The sequence below is a fragment of the Solea senegalensis genome, unplaced genomic scaffold (assembly GCF_019176455.1).
Source record: "Solea senegalensis isolate Sse05_10M unplaced genomic scaffold, IFAPA_SoseM_1 scf7180000014992, whole genome shotgun sequence".
NCBI lineage: Eukaryota > Metazoa > Chordata > Actinopteri > Pleuronectiformes > Soleidae > Solea > Solea senegalensis.
Window position 1 is genome coordinate 29,439 of NW_025321191.1, and position 17,483 is coordinate 46,921.

The 17,483-nt window shown below is 40.2% G+C and overlaps 1 protein-coding gene across 1 annotated transcript; it reads left to right on the forward strand.

Annotated features, from left to right (window-relative positions):
• Window positions 1-1,472: 1,472 nt before the first annotated feature.
• On the forward strand, window positions 1,473-15,947 carry LOC122761792 (ubiquinol-cytochrome-c reductase complex assembly factor 1). The gene is made up of 9 exons (XM_044017022.1): window positions 1,473-1,693; window positions 4,279-4,386; window positions 6,326-6,433; window positions 7,273-7,345; window positions 9,816-9,873; window positions 10,013-10,121; window positions 14,091-14,168; window positions 14,575-14,688; window positions 15,432-15,947. The coding sequence occupies exons 1-9, from the start codon at window positions 1,622-1,624 to the stop codon at window positions 15,564-15,566; spliced, it is 855 nt and encodes a 284-aa protein (XP_043872957.1). The 5' UTR covers window positions 1,473-1,621; the 3' UTR covers window positions 15,567-15,947.
• Window positions 15,948-17,483: the final 1,536 nt, after the last annotated feature.

Sequence of the window (17,483 nt, forward strand, 5' to 3'; positions counted from 1 at the left end):
TTTTTACAGAAAAAAAATTGTGGTCTATTGTTACGAGATTTTTTTCAGCTCTGTTTATACAATAAGATTTTTTTTTACGGAGCCCCTAAAGGGACATCGAAAAAAAGAAAATAAACGTTTCTTTTTTTTAGGTCTGTTTTTCCGAGATTTTTTTTCGGGTCTGATTTTGTGAGATTTTTTTCGGGTCTGTTTTTACAAAAAAATTTTAGGGTGTGATTTTTCTGGTCTGTTTTTACAAGACTTTTTTTGGGTCTGAATTTCTGAGATTTTTTCCGCGTCTGTTTTTACGAGATTTTTTTTCGGGTCTGGTTTTTTTGAGACTTTGTTAAAAAATCTCTTATTTTTAAGAGATTTTTTTTCGGGTCTGTTTTTACGAGGTTGTGTGTGTGTGTGGGCTACTGACTACAGGGAGTTCAGTACCTGACTGGCTGGTGAGGAAGTAGCTGTTGTGAGACCTGACGTGTCTGTCTCATAACTCACCTCACACACGCACACACACAGAATGTGTGTTTCTTTGTTTTATTTATCATCAGTGACTGATTCTGTGTAACACCGGCCAAATATAAGACATAAATTCATTATAACACAAAAACAGGAACCTTGACTTCACATCTGCACTATTCATTCATCCATTCATCTGCGTGTGATTGAAAATAACTTCTATTATGTGCAACATATGAGGACTCAGAGAGTCAGGTTACATTTCTGTGAATAATGTGTGTGAAGTAAGAGGAATTTGCACCGGACAGTGTTACACACATTAATAAAAAAAATAAACAACATTTTCCAAAAGTAAATTAAGTTTGTCCTTTTTAATGAGAAAACCTAATGTAGTGAATAGCTTACACTTGGTTTCATTTTATCATTTCGGTAAAATAGTGTGCTTCGGTAAAAAAAACAGAATTAAATTAGTTAAATTAAGTCAAGAAGCGAATATGTACATAGTTATAAACAAATTTAAACAATTTATTTATTTATATATTTATATTATATCTATAATATATATATACATACATAATATATGTACATATACATAAATTATGAGTGCCTGGACTAAGGGGGAGGAGGTGGAGGAGCACCGCTGTTACCATTTATAACATATATAATATTTTTATATTATATCTATATAAATACAGAACGGGAAAAAACAACAACACACTTTCTCCACATACGGAACGTTTCTTCGCTGCTGACAATTTAAAAAAATGTATTTATGTATTTATTTTTATATTTATATTATAGCTATAATATATATATAATATTTTTATATTATAAATATAATATAGATATAATATTTTTATATTATATCTATAATATATATATATGTATATATATATACATATATAATGTTTTTATATTATATTTTTATATTATATCTATATAAATACAGAGCGGGGGAAAACAAAAACACACTTTCTCCACATACGGAACGTTTCTTCGCTGCTGCCTGTTATCTGGCGGGACAGGACTGAGTGCCGGACAGATTCCGCTGACATTGCTGAGGGGGAGGAGGTGGAGGAGCACCGCTGTTACCTAAGCCGAACATTTATTGCGAAGTGTCGGGGCCGCAGAGCGGAGGCAGCCTGCTCCTCGTCTCTGAGTTCCGGACCAGCGCGGAGTCATGTACCGGCGGCCGCTGCTGTCCGCCGCCGCCGTCAGGAGGCTCGTCAGCGGGGCCGCGTACCCGCGACAGGTACCGGCTAACGTTAGCTTAGGTGCTAATTTGGGTATAACTTGTGTTGTGTGGCGTGAGTTTAGGCGGAGATGATTTTGTGTCAGTGAGTAAATCTGAGTGAAGGATTTCAAACGCCGAAATCACAAAATAAGACATTTAAACTTAGTGGTGGAGGCAGCAGTGGATCAACAACTCCTGTGTGTTGTGGTGTTAAAATCGCTGATTTTCTCTATGGACTTTGGTGTGGGAGAGTGAGTGAGTGAGTGAGTTTACAAACTTCACTTCCCTGTTGGAATGAAACTCTTTGTGCGTTTAAGTCGACAATATCTTTAAGAACATGTTTCACGTCTTTATCTCCCTGTTGGACAGACTTGTTTTATTAACAGAAAGTGCTGACTTCATGCTGCCAGGCTCCTGTCATCACTGGAAACATGGCAGGAAAAACACATTTAGGCCCCTAAATCCAATAAAACCCACACCTGGATAAATCTACAATATCTTAAGAACGTGCTCCCTGAATTTTATTACTGCCAGGATGTCTATAAGACTGGAAGTATTCATCATTCCATATCAAAACAAGCACTTTTACATCCTCCTGGTACTAAACAGTTGTTTTTTTCCCCACTTTTTCGTCTCTAGATTAGATGCTCATTGTCCCCCAGGTCATTTGAGTTTGACACACCTGCCCTAAATCTACAGAATCTTACAAATGTGTTCACTGACCTTTCTTACTGTCAGGATGTCTATAAGACTGGATACAGATGTTTATAAACCACTCATCAAACTCCACAGAGAACTCGGTTTCAGTTTCCAACTCGGAAACTGTTGCTGTGTTCCATTTACATCGAAACACAAAGGCCGGAGCTGGGAGTGACATCACTTCTGAGTTCACATGGGAGAACACTGGCCGATAACGACCTCTGCGTGGTGTCGTGCATCAACAGCGCAGCTACATTCAGTGTGTTTACATGGCCATTAGAAGTCAGATTGTAGTCGGACTAAGACAATAATCCTGTCTTCTTAATGTCACCTAAACGCTTTAGTCTGGCTGATATCGTGCTAGTCTTAGTCGGATTAACATATCTGTTTAATGTGATTCATAGTCCGATTACTCGCTGCATGTATACGCTTAGTCGGACTGGCTGACAATACGGCGACCATAAGAGCCTTGGTCCGTCTAACTTGTATCACAGCGTGTAAACCAGGTACGGAGTGTGCAGTGTGTCACTCTTTGTTTTCCTGTGGAGTAAAGGTCAACAGCCATTTTGTTCTTGTATCTGTGGAGACGCGAGTGACCGTAGTCATAACTTTTTACTTTTTGACCTCAAGGAGGTCAAGGGCGTTATTCCCGGTTCTCTGAAACATGAGTGACTGATTATTTTTTCGTCATTTGTATCAGGGAATTTAAAGGGGACATATTATGCAAAATCAACTTTTTAACCATTTCAATACTTGTATTTGGGACTCTGGAGGCCCTACCAGTCGCCAAGGTGTGGAAAAAGAATACTCAGTCCTTTTTTCGTGGTCCCCCTTAGTGTAAGTATAGGCGATAAAACACGCAATGTTGAATTCCCTGCACATTATGACGGCAGCATGCGCATTTCACCACGAATGTTACCGCCCCACCAGTAAGTTTTCTTGGAGAGCTACACCTTAGCTCCACCTTGTCCCTGCGAGAGTGCAGGCGAGGGAGGAAGAGCGGTATTATGTCAACGCGAGGGACAAGTGTGCTGTTGGTGGCTGCACAGCGGAGCACAGTGTTTTACACAAACTTCCAGCCTCAGAGGACTTTATATATGAAGCTAATGTGCCGGATAAAGTCAGCAAACGTGTGTTAATGTGTTCGCACCACTTCACATCAGACTGCGGTCGCCGTATTTAGTCAGCGAACGTATTTCACCGACATACAAACACACACATTTTTAAGAAAAGGTCACACAGAGCTCATAACTGACCATTCTGACACGTCCTAATTAAAAATATTTGTTCAGTACGTCCTCCATGACCGGAGCACAGACTCAGTCTGATACAGTCACATACAGCAGCTGTTTATGCAGCTCGTCGCACGCTGCTGGCCATCAGTGGTGCTGTCCCTAAGTGTTTTTAACTGATTTACAGTTGGACAGTGTTCGGCTCGATCCTTGTGTCGGACGTCTCTTCCTGTGACGTCACTCTCGCTGTTTTCTGCTCACGCTGCCATGTTGATATTGTCAGAGAACTAGTGGAGGGAGGGGGAGAGGAATGGAGCTAAGGGAACAGGAGCTGAGCGAGTGAGTGCTGTAAAGAGGACAAATCAGAAACCCCCTGGAAGAAGTGGGCGTGTGCTTGCCTGTGTCTCATTTGCATATAAAGGGACCATGCACAAAACCGAGCGTTCTGAAAGGGGCGGTTTTAGCAGGGTTATTGAACCGCTATGGTGCTTCATCCTTATGGTATGTTGACCAAAGCATGTCACTGACATGTTCATTAGGACACCAGGGAACTATTTTAACTTGGGGAAATAGGGTATAATATGTCTCCTTTAAAAAGTGCCGTCTCCTGATTGGTTTGTAATCTCACACTCATCTGCTTTTTCTCTCCCTCCTCTCTTAATCTCCATCCAGCTGATCCATCGTGACGTCTGTCTGACCAGAGCTTTAGTCGCCTGCCAGCAGGCCAGATTCTCCTCACAGCACTCACCTCCATGTCGATCGTACCATATCAGCACACAGGTAACGTGACATCATCGTCACAGAGCTGTAAAAGCTGACTTTTGTTATATTAAAGTGATAGTTAAGATTTTTAGAAGTGTGGTTGTTTGAGGTATTGACATAACGACTTCTGTCATCACTGGTAACCGGGCAGGAAAAACAGATTTAAGCCCTGAAATCAGACACGTCACACTGACGTCAAACATGCGGCCTACTACTTGATATCATGTTAAACACAGTGTGTAGCTGAGACACAGCTGCCAGTGAGGTGATAGAATATCATATAGTATAGTATATGTTTGCTAGCAATGTTTTAACAACAGCATTAATAAGGCGTTCGGTCATAATAATCACAGTATTGAATGTATTACATACAACATTCAATTATGTATATAATTAAGCTTGTTGGGTGTTTTAATTGCAGCTGTCCACATTGTTATTTACGTAATTTTAAATAAATGTCTCAGTTTCTTTACATTAATAGGTTGGTTTTGCATCATAAATATGTTTTTATTGGGAAATATTTATCATTCCATATCAAAACAAGCACTTTTACGTGGTACTAAACAGTTTTTTCCACTTTTTCGTCTCTAGATTAGATGCTCATTGGCCCCCAGGTCATTGACACACCTGCCCTAAATCTACAGAATCTTACTAATGTGTTCACTGACCTTTCTTACTGTCAGGATGTCTTTAAGACTGGATACAGACGTTTATAAACCACTCACCAAACTCCATAGAGAAAATCTAAAAAGATTTTAGCTACGGGGACACAGGAGCTGCTGGTCTACTGCTGCCTCATGTGGTCACTTTGTGTCACAATCTGAATGAGAGATTTAAACATTGATAAAATAAGACATTTGAACTTATGATGAAGGCAGCAGTGGATCAACATCTCCTGTGTGCTGTGATGTTAAAATCACTGATTTTCTCTATGGGCTTTGGTGTGGGAGAGTGAGTGGTTTACAAACCACTCAACAGGTGAGATAAAACGGAGACTTCTATAAGCTGAGCCTTTTGTGAATTTGGTAAAACATTGAAGTGACATTTGTGCTGATTTCTTTTTTCTTTTAATATCTGTTGAAGGGGAACTGAGGTCACAGCTGTAATGAAACTGTCAGCGTAGAATAGGTCACTATATGAACAGCTGCTCTCACCCAGTAAAGGCCATGTTCCCCAGCTGTGTGAGCCAGTACAGTCCTGTATATACACAGAGAATATTAAGTCTGCTTTTCACTCACTCAGTCTTTTGTTATGTCACTCTCTTTTACATAAACACTAGATCTTTCATCTTCTTGACCTTTGACTTAAAATGGAACTTGTGGTAAAATCAATATTTCTGTAAGGCTCGGCAATACGTCTTAATAATAATATGTGGTGATGCACGATATGAAAAACTTCAACCGATACCGCTAATTTCCTTCTTCTCATGTCCGATAACGATAAAGTACTGTTTATGATCTGTGTTACACGCTCTTAAAACACAGCTCACATAATGGCTACTTTATTCATTTTTGTGTGTTAGAAACCATGAAATTGACTATAAATGTGGTAAAGTTCTGCTGTGACACAAATAAGTCGGCTTAAAATTAGAGACATTTTATGAGGTGACATTTTCAAATCAGATTTTTTCAGTTTATCACAGGCTTATTCAACATAATAAATCTGAGCTTTACACCAGGAAAAGTCATAGAAAGATACTTTATCACGAGTAAGGATGATATCCAAGATCTCTTGTCTCACGATATAGATAAAAATCTTGATATTGCCCGGACTGATTTTAACCTCATTAGTTTCTCTGTTAATTGAATCATACACGGTGGTAGAGAGTGACATGCTCTCAGTGAAAATTACCTTCTGTTACCTGTCTATTAAAGGTTTCTGATTCTAAACGACCTGTTCTGGGTTTGTCTGTTATAGGTTTATGATTCTTAACAACCTGTTCTCTGTTTGTCTGCAGTTCCGTAATGTGAAGGATTCTTCTCAGCACACTGAGGAAGAGGTTGGGGCCTTCACAAAGCTCATCGAGGCCATGGGCTTCACAGGTCCACTCAAGTACAACAAATGGGTGAGTAATAATAATTATAACTAGGGCTGCACGCAGTCCTGAGAGGGCTGTGACCTCACTTTTGAATCCAGTAGGGTGCAAATCAGCAAAGTGGACGCCAAAATTCCAAATGGCTGACTTTTTTGTTCATCTTGGTCTATAACATCTATCCACCGGTTAGATGTCGGTTTTCACCTTCGGGGGCACTGTACCACAAATTCGTGCTAGGAGCCGTTTCGTGTTTAACAGCTCAGCATCCTTAGCACACGTGTGCTCATTCATTTGCTCATTCATTCGCTCATTGTAACATTAGCCTAGTTGTTGTTGACCTTTTTGTACTGTCTGTTGAACATTGCTTAACTTTTAAATCATCGGATTATCTACCGCTTTATCCTCCACCAGTGGGTCGCGGGGGGTGCTGTGCCAATCTCAGCTACATCGGGCGATAGGCGGGGTACACCCTGGACAGTTCGCCAGACCACACACAGATAGAGACAAACAACCATTCACTCTCACACTCACTCCTATGGTCAATTTAGAGTGTCCAATTTACCTCATCCCCACATTGCATGTTTTTGGACTGTGGGAGGAAGCCGGTGAACCCGGAGAGAACCCACCCACACACGGGGAGAACATGCAAACTCCATGCAGAAAGGCCCTTGTTCCAACTGGGGCTTGAACCCGGGTCTTCTCGCTAACCACTATATCACCGTGTGCCCCCCGCTCTTCAGTATATACAGTACGTAATGTGAACCGTGGAAATGTCGGCGTACAAATGATAAATTGGTTGATAACAAACTTCACAGTGTCCGTGAAACATGTTTTCACAGATTTTCTTTGTTTTTTTGTTGCTTTCACAGAAAATCAAGATCGCTGGTTTGCGCATGTACACGTGCTGTGTCGAGAGAATCAACTACAACGACTTCTTTGAGAGTAAGTGGAGCAGCAGACTCGTTTAAAACGTTTGCCTCTGGCAGGAAAGGATAAACAACAAACACGCTAAATAACAGGCATCGCCATGTGGTTGAAGTTATTATCAACTTATTATCTCGTGTGTGTGACTTAGTAAAGCGCGCGACTCATTATCTCGTGCGTGCGACTTAGTAAAGCGTAAGACTTATTATCTCATGCGTGCGACTTAGTAAAGCATGCGACTTATTATCTCGTGTGTGACTTATTATCTTGTGCGTGCGACTTATTATCTAGTGCGTGCGACTTAGTAAAGTGTAAGACTTATCTCATGCGTACTTAGTAAAGCGTACTTATTATCTCGCGTGTGCAACTTATTATCTTGTGCGTGCGACTTAGTAAAGCGTGTGTGTGACTTAGTAAAGCGTGCATGTGACTTACTAAAGCGTGCGTGCGACTTATTATCTCGTGCATGCGACTTATTAAAGTGAGACTTATTATCTTAATGCCTTGGTGTGAACTTATTATCTTGTATTGGTAAAATCTTAGTAAAGCCGCAATTTATTATCTGCGCGACTTATTATCTGCGGCGACTTAGTAAAGCGTAAAGACTTATTATCTCATGCGTGCGACTTAGTAAAGCGTGCAACTTATTATCTCGCGTGTAACTTATTATCTCATCGTGGACTTAGTAGCGACTTATTATCTTGTGCGACTTATTATCTCATGCTGCGACTTAGTAAATTAGACTTATTATCTCAAGGCGACTTAGTAAAGCGTAAGACTTATTATCTCATGCGTGCGACTCAGTAAAGCATGCTTATATCTTGTGCAACTTATTTCTGTGCGACTTAGTAAAGCGTGCAATTTATTATCTCGCAGCAACTTATTATCTTGTGCGTGCGACTTAGTAAAGCGTGCAATTTATTATCTCGCGTGTGCAACTTAGTAAAGCGTGTGTGCGACTTATCTTGCGGCGACTTAGTAAAGCTGACTTATTACTTATTAGTGAGACTTATTATCGACTTAGTAAAGCGTGTATTATCTTAGCGTCGACTTATTATCTTACGTGCGATTTAGTAAAGTGTGAGACTTATTATCTTGTGCGTGCGACTTAGTAAAGCTTGAGACTTATTATCTTGCATGTGCGACTTAGTAAAGCTTGAGACTTATTATCTTGTGCGTGCGACTTAGTAAAGCGTAAGACTTATTATCTTGTGTGTGCGACTTAGTAAAGCGTGCACGTGTGACTTATAAACACATATTTCCGTCTATGTCACCTCCAGGGCTCCGTAGACCATAATGAAAACGTCACGTCAAGATTATTCCAAGTTGTTGCAGGAATTGTAAAAACCTGCTTTAAACTCTTTACAAAAAAAAAAAATGCCTCTAAAGAAAACATCACACTTTTCACGCTACATTGTTGGTAGAGAAACAAACTGGGACTGGAGTCACGACTAATGAGAGCAAACTGGCGAGTCACTGCGGGGAACAGAGGTGAGAGTGGTGTAAGACGACAGGCGTGAGTGTGGTGAGGTGATGTGTTTTAAAATGAAAGTGTAGATGCGTGGATGTAGTCAAAGAAAAAGACTGGAAAACACACACACACACACACACACACACCATTAAGGCGTTGGTTTTTGTCCTGGTCCAAGTGGAGTTAATGAGTCTCCAGGGACACTGTCACCACCCGGCTGACAAATTTATTTGACACTTTACTACCTGGCACTCACACTCACACACACAAAGATATTACACACAGACACACACACACACTTAGGTTTTGTTGAATTATGCTGCGTTATAAAACCTGCCGCTACATCTTCTACATTTCTCCTCCTTCTTCTTCGTCTTACTACTCCTCTTCCTCCTCTTGTGCCGTCAAGCAGTTCCAGTTTAATTAGGAACAAACATGGGAAACAAGAAAAATTCACATTCAAACAAATTTATCTGCACTTTTCAGACACAAATCCTTCTACACCAAACTCAGCTGGTGAAAGGCGGAGTCACACCCTGGCCAGATCGTCCTCAGTTAAACGTTCCATTGTATTCATGTGTTCCATCAGTTATTTTTAATTTTTTTGCCCAATCAGCTGACTGTTGGGACCGTACCATTTTACTCTTGTCCTCCAAGGAAAGGGTGCCAAGAATGGAACGGTCTTTCTACACGTCAGCTTTTAATCCTCTCATGCACACACACACACACACACACACACACACACACCGTGTACATTGAACCTGTTTATTGGATGTGATGATGCGGCGATACATACGTCGGGCGGCTGCACGCTCAGTGATCAGTTGATCAGTTGTATTATATTTTCTCCTTGTTTAGCTTTACCACACACTACCATCAGAACTCCTATATTTACTCTTACCAGGATTTGAACCTTGAACAGTTTCAAACATGTATGATTTCCCCTTTTTTAAGACTGCTCAGTGTGGAACACTGCTCTGTACAGTCATTACACATGTGAATGTTTTGTGTTTTCAGAATGCGCCCTCCCCGACACGCTCCACTCCTGGTTCCTGATCGCACATTTGCATGTTTGGTGAGTTTCACACACAACACACAACACACAAGCACACGCACACTCACTGTCCAGACTCCAGGATGAAAAAGTGCTGGTGCTTGGGGGAACAACCCGAGCACCCGCCGTCTCCTCACCTGTGACGTTTTCGGTTTGCTAGGATGTGTCTGGTGCGGATGCGTCAGGAAGGCAGAGCGGGGAAGTACATGTGTCACTACATCGTACACTCGATGTGGGAGGACGTGGAGCAGAGGATCAAAATCATGGGGGTGAGTTTTCCTCACAGCGGACACACCTGGTGTCTCTACAAGCTGAACATCATGTGACCTGTCCTTTACACCAGTCGTCTCCTGGGTCACAAACTAGTACAAGAGTCACATACATGTAGCCAGCACATTCAGCACATGTGACAAAGTCATGTACACAAGTCATACACATGTAAAGACACCATGTAACTGCGTCATGTAATAGTACAGTTACACACCAAGGCGTGCGCTAGTATTTAAATCATGTACACATATGCAAGTCACGCTTACGTACATGACTGCCAGTAGCTTAGTCGCGTACGCTAGTATTTAAATCACGTACAATTTCCAAAGTTAACGCCACGTTCCCAGGTTGTGTTCATGAACTTTAGTCATGCACGCCAGTGCCCAAGTCACAAGTTCCCCACTCACGTACACCTGATACACCTAATATTGAGAAAAGGACAGATGAAATGTTGAACAACTAGTTGCACATGGATGAGGTCTGTGTTCTTGTATTAATAATAATACTACTAATAATAATAGTAGTAGTAAGATGTTTCTACATGGTGTAAAACATCTCGTTAGCTGCTGCCAAGTTTTCTCCTGAGCTTCACAAACAATAACAACAAATCCTCAAGAAAGTGGCTGTGTGCCTGAAAACAGCTGAATGTCCTTCTGTTGAATAAATATTCATTATTTCGGGAACATGATGCAACAGCACGTTAAGTTTTATTCGTGCCGCTGCATGCTACGTGGGCCGCGGGCTTTGTTTACTTAAGCTTTGACATCAGCATAATTGCGGCAGCAGAAGTGGAGCGGCGAGCGTAGCCAGCTCCCCGGAGAGTCGGCCTGGCTGCGGCCGCCGCGTCCACAGAGTCGTTCCTCTATTCTCTGTCAGTGGAGCAGCTCCAGGAAGTGTCGCTCATTGACAGCACCGACTTAAATCTTGGCGTTCGGGCCAAACTTCTCGACGCTGGCTTTGTGCTGGAACTCAAGAGTTCACATGGGTTCAATGTACTTTTGTGTCGATAGACCAGAAATCTGATAGACCAGAAAAAAAATAATTTACCGTCTGTTTACATCAACGCACATGCTCCGTTTGTGTGGTTGTTTTTCCAGAGCTGCTCCTCTGAGTTTTAACTTCTCACTCGTCAAACGCTGCGTTTCCATCAAAAGTACCTGTAGCTTCCTGCACTGCTCTCAAAGCAAACACAAGCAAAGTATGTTTCATTCATTCATTCATTCACTCACTCACAACTCTAGATCAGTCTTGTATGAAGTACAAGTGAAGAGATACTTTTTAGAGTAAAAGTCCAAGTATGTATATATTATATTTTATAATAAGACTTAAGTAAAAGTCTTAGTTTGTGACCTTTACTTAACTTAAGTACTTAAAATGTACTTAAGTTTTAGAAGAAAATGTGAGGAGTTAGGATTGAGCCACGGTGGCTCAGTGGTACGGTCAGTCGGGTCAGCCTCTGCTCGTCTTCATGCGTCCTTGAGCAAATACACTTAAGCCCATGTTGCAGCGTGTGAATGAGTTATGAAAGCTGTGTGAATGGGTGAAAACTGTAGTGTAAAGCAGCTCATCATCAAGACTAGAAAAGCTCTATGTAAATACAGACCATAATTCCAACTCTTCTTCCTCTGATTTTATTTGGTAGTAACGGGGAACAGAGAGCGTTCGAGGAAATGTCGTAAAATATTAATAATTAAAGTACAGATATGTGAATTGTGTGACTGATTGGTCACATGTTTGATTAGGTTAGGGGTCGGCTAGTGTTTGTGATGGTTAAGGTAAGGGTAAGGGGTTAGAGAGTGACTTATGTCTGAGTGTCCTCAGTGAGAACGGTGTGTGTGTGTGTGTGTGTGTGTGTGTGTGTGTGTGTTGTAGGAACCACAGTTCACCAGGTTTCATGTCGTCTCGTGTATTTGAGCTCATTTTGCCTCGTGTGACAGAAACGGGTCAGAGATGAGAAATTACACTCCAGTTTGTGAGGTCACACTCGGTGTGTGCGTGTGTGTGTGTGTTGGGCGGAGCTCGGGGGGGGGGAAGGTGTGTGTGTTGTGTTTTCACAGCTGCACATGTGACCTGTGGTCAGCGTGTGTGTGTAAACTTGCTTTTATGAGCTGGTGAATTCATACTGAGTTTGACCCAAACCCAGAATGCGAGTGTGAAGCTCTCTTCTTAATTCACCCTCTCATGAGCATCAGGATTTTCAGCCCGTGTGGATTTATTTAGACTTTATGGCTGTAGTAGAATTGTCAAAAAAATAAAAAAAAAAGTTAAATGAGTGAGTTCTGCCCGCCAGCAATCACAGGTTTTAGAAGCTGCCGGTGAATCTCGGCTGTGATTGGATCACAATCATTTTTAATGGATTATTTTTTTAATTTCATGACATGAACTAAAAACACACACACACACTCAGAGTGATTGGACTGTTAATGTAGATTAATTCAAACAAAAACACTGTAAGTAAACACGAAGCCGTTACTGCGGAGGCGTCGAGTAACTTATGTTTCAATAATTCAAATTTTTATTTATTCTGATTTAAAGGTCAACATTCCGATTTAAAATCTCAAGTCTGACTTAAAATCTCAGAAGTCTGACTTAAATCTTGGGACTCTAATCTCAAAATTCCTACTTTGAATCTCAGAAGTCTGACTTAAATCTCAGGAATCTCATTTAAATTTAAGGATTCATAATTTAATCTCAAGATTCTGAATTTTAACCTAGGAAATTCTGACTTACTGACTACTGATCTCAGTAGTGTTCTTATTTTAATCTTGAAATTCTGACTTTAATCTCAGAATTCCTCGATATTCTGACTTTAATCTCAAATTTCCAACTTGATGTCTCAGGATTCTGACTTTAGTTCCAAAATTCCGACTTGATGTCTCAGGATTCTGACTGTTATGACCAGGCTAAAGGGGTAGAAGGAAGTAACATAACAACCAGATGTTTTACGGTTAAACAAAGATATTTATTAATTATTTCTTCAATTAACAAAAGGAGGTGAGGTATTAACGGGAAACAAAGGGCGAGTGGATGCTGTTCAAATCAATATATAAATAGAACAAAAGGAGAACTCTCTAACCTGGAGCCTAGATTAAATAAAAAAGAAACCTCACTAACTATACTGCTCCCTAAAAACCGAAATACACATGAGAACAGCACCCCTAAACTAATGTGGCATACAGAAAAAGTGCAAAACAGTGTTTTTCCCCTGCTGAATTCTGCCCTGTCCCTGCAACAACCAAACTGACCTCCACAAAACTCATTCACGTTACGAACGAGGCAGGCTCAGTAACACTCAAAAATGAGCCGCGGAGGCGCTCTGATGAATGCCAGTTAAATAAAGGAAGTCACAGCATCACGGCAATTGGGCTCCTCTGGTTGGCAGTGGAGAACAGATGCCGCACCGATCCGGGACCTCCGAGCTTCCAGGCAGGGGACCAATCGGAGACGGGCACTCGCACATAGTTGCATCCTTGGGACAACACACAACTGCAAACCCAAAACGGCAGAGGCCGTAACACTGACTTTAGTCCTAAATGTCTTTAATTTCAGAATTCCTCAGTATTCTGACTTTAATCTCAAAATGCCAATTTGAAGTCTTAGAGTTCTGAATTTTAATCCTGGAAATTCTGACTGTAATCTTTTTCTTCTATTACGTCTATTTTATTTATTTATTTATTTTTTGAATCCACCATTGTATAATCCAGTCAAATCCGCATAGAGGTCGGGAAACATTTAACCAGTGTCGCTGGTGAACTCTAATTTTCTTGTATATTCAATTAGGAAATGGTCACACATATACACATATATACATATATATATACACAGTATGTATATATATATGTGTGTATATATGTGTATATATGTATATGTATGTATAAATGTGTATACAGTCTGTCTGCTTGTTTTAGTGAAACATGGAGTTAATTTTCATCACTGCTGTTTGTGTGTGTTTCTCTCTGTTGCTGTAGATCAGTGCTGTCCATAGAAAGGAAGCCTTGAAATCCATGACTGAGACTTTCTATGGTGCCATGTTTGGATATGATGAGGTCACACACACACACACACACACACATATATTATTAATCCTCTATTGTTAGCTCCTTTGAGCAACTGTTTCAGTTACAGACTCATGATTGATTTGATTTGATTTGATTTGATTTGATTTGATTTGATTTGATTTGAAAGGGACCATGTGCAGTTAAAAACATAAATGTCACCATTTGATGCATTACACCAGAGTTAGCCTTGGGCTAATTTACATCTGCAGTCCCTACCTAAAGATAAATACAACACAGATAAAACATCAAATATCACTCAGCAAGTAATGTCATGTAGAAGGACAAATAAATACAGCACAGATAAAACATTACACAACAAGTAAGAACATACAGCAATGTAGGATACACTCACACAAAGGATGTTGTCTGTCTGTGTGTGTGTGTGTGTGTGTAGGGAGTCCTGTGTGATGACACTGTTCTGGCTGCCGCTCTGTGGAGGAACCTTTTCAGTCATCAGTGTGAAGACCCTCGACACCTGGAGCTCATGGTGGAGTACGTCCGCAAACAGGTGTGTGTGTGTGTGTGTGTGCGTGTGTGACGTTGATGTTTGTAGAAAATTTTATTGAAACTGTCCAAAAAATCTTGCCGTGTTCTGCTTTTTTTGTAGTATTTGTAGAGCAGGAAGTAGTCAATTACAATCCTGAGGATGAGGATTACAAATCTCACAATTCCTGTGTCCTGATATAATTCCTACAATTCTGATTTTAATCTCAAAATTCCGACTTTGAATCTCAGAATTCCTCAGTGTTCTGACTTTAATCTCGGAAGTCTGACTTTAATCTCAAAATTACAACTTTAAATCTCAGAATTCCTCAGTGTTCTGACTTTAATCTCAGAAGTCTGACTTTAATCTCAAAATTACAACTTTGAATCTCAAAATTCCCACTCTCAGAATTCCTCAGTGTTCTGACTTTAATCTCAGAAGTCTGACTTTAATCTCAAAATTACAACTTTGAATCTCAAAATTCCCACTTTGAATCTCAGAATTCCTCAGTGTTCTGACTTTAATCTCAGAAGTCTGACTCTAATCTCAAAATTACAACTTTGAATCTCAAAATTACGTCTTAAAATCTTGGAAAGCTGACCTAAAGTCTTGAATTCAGACTTTAACCTCAAAATTCCAACTTTAAATCTCAGAATTCCTCTCCGTTCTGACTTCAATCTTAGAATTTTGACTTTGTGTCTCTTTGTCCCTGTGTCTCTGTAACTGTGTGTCTCTGTCCCCCTGTGTCCCTGTCCCCCTGTGTGCAGATGCAGTTCATTGACGCTCTGGACGGCGAGGACCTGCTGCTGACTGGGGAGGTGAAGTGGCGCCCTCTGGTGGAAGAGAACGCACAGAGCATCATGAAGGCTGTCAAACCCACATACAATGACACAGGACTGTGAGACAAAGACACACACACACACGTGTGACGCGGTCGCCTGTTTTTCTTCTTTCTCTCCTCCTCCTCTTTCTTCTGTGGGCGGAGCTTCTTGTTTTTCCACGAGTGTAAACTGGACATAGACATTTTCATGATCGTCTTCCATCGTCAGTTTTCAGAGCCTGTGTTAATATTTTCCTCCTGTCTTTATTGTATTTATGACTTTATTCCACAAACCTGAAAAAACATGAGAAACGCGTCAGATCTTTAGAGTTTGTCCAAAGATTCCACTCCTCCCACTTCTCTCGTTCTTCGCCAGGAACTCAAACCCGAACAGGAAGTTTAAAAGTCACCAACACACTGTTCTGTTGTTGTTTTTAAAAAGTTAATAAAGTGTTAAGAAAAATCTGTTTTGTGATTTATTTCTTTTTTTAGTGCCTGCTCTGACGACGTTCCGAAAACAAAGGTTAAGTGTTTTCCAAGACTAAAGTCAAAATCCTGGGATCTTAAGTCAGAATTCCGAGACTAAAATCAAAATTGTAAGATTAAAGTCAGATTTCCGAGACTTCATTCAGGACACTGAGGAATTCTAAGATTTAAATTTGAATTTTCTTTCAAGATTAAAATATTGAATCCTGAGATTAAATTCTGCATCCTGAAATCCAAGTCAGATTTAAGAGTCTTTAAATCACAATTTGGAGATTAAAGTCGGAACACTGAGGAATTCTGAGATATCAGAATTTTCAGGATTTAAATCAGACTTCTGAGTTTTTAAATCGGAATTTTACTCATTTGAATCCCAACATTCCGACTTTGAATTCATTGAACTCATTAAAGGGATAGTACGCTGACTTTGCTGCGTAACGTCTCCTGAGTTTGTTAGGATTAGGATTATGCCCTTATTTTATTTAAATGCTTTAAATGAGACTCACAACGCTTCTCATCCCTGCTGAGGCTTCGTCCTGAGTTTTTCTGCCCATGACCTGCAGAGGGCGCCACAGTCCACTGTAAAACACACACAGAGTTAAGTAGCAGCTGCTTCTTTAATGTGTTCATCAAATTAGGGTTTCTTGTGGATGATCAGAAATAAAACTTTTATTTTGAAAACTGCAGGGATGTATTATAGTGTGGACAGAGTAAAAGGAAAGCTTTTATTTTGGAAACTGTTGGGTTGCTTATTTAGTGTGGATGACCAGAAATGGAAGCTTTTATTGTGAAAACTGCTGAACGAACTGAAAATGAAACTTTTATTTTGCGTTATGCTAAGCTAAACTGCTGGCTACATAGCTCCATGCTAACTGCACAGAGTGTGAGGCCCTTTCTTAATGTCCATACTTGTGTGTACTTGTGTGTACTTGTGCGTACTTGTGCGTACTCCCGTACTTGTGAAAACGTCATCAGCCTCAGTCCCAGTTCTGTTCCAATTCTCAAGTAAGCGACCAGCGAGGACGGTTCTCGAACCCGGAAGTGTTCTCGAACCCCTCGCTCCGCCCATTTTTACCAAGTATGCATCGGAGGTGACTTAAGCGTACTTGGGATGGCCATGTATCCCAGAATACATTTTGGTGGAGCATAGCAGCAGATAATAGAAATATAAATCTGAAATAAATATTTTTCTGTGTCCGGAACAAAGTTTTAACATCATTTGAGGCAAGAAATTAGTCATTTAAAATTTAAACATGTGGTTTGTGTATGAAGATATGACGTATTTATAGTTTGGCAGCGAAGTCGCATGGTCATTGTATCTGTATTTAAATATAATATGTAAATATTAGATATGTAGAGTAGTATATTTGTACACATTATATATTTATAGAGAAGTATATATGTATACATATATACATACTACTCTACAATGCTGTTATATCTATTTTCCACATTGTATTATTTGTATTGTATATTTTAATAGAAATAAATTAATAAATGAAGTTAAATATTTAAA

Bases quoted from the DNA above. Each gene is read 5' to 3' on its own strand.
- LOC122761792 (XM_044017022.1), top strand. From the start codon at position 1,622: ATGTACCGGCGGCCGCTGCTGTCCGCCGCCGCCGTCAGGAGGCTCGTC. The intron at 9,874-10,012 runs GTGAGTTTCACA...TCGGTTTGCTAG, and splicing joins ATCGCACATTTGCATGTTTG to GATGTGTCTGGTGCGGATGC. The intron at 10,122-14,090 runs GTGAGTTTTCCT...CTGTTGCTGTAG, and splicing joins AGAGGATCAAAATCATGGGG to ATCAGTGCTGTCCATAGAAA.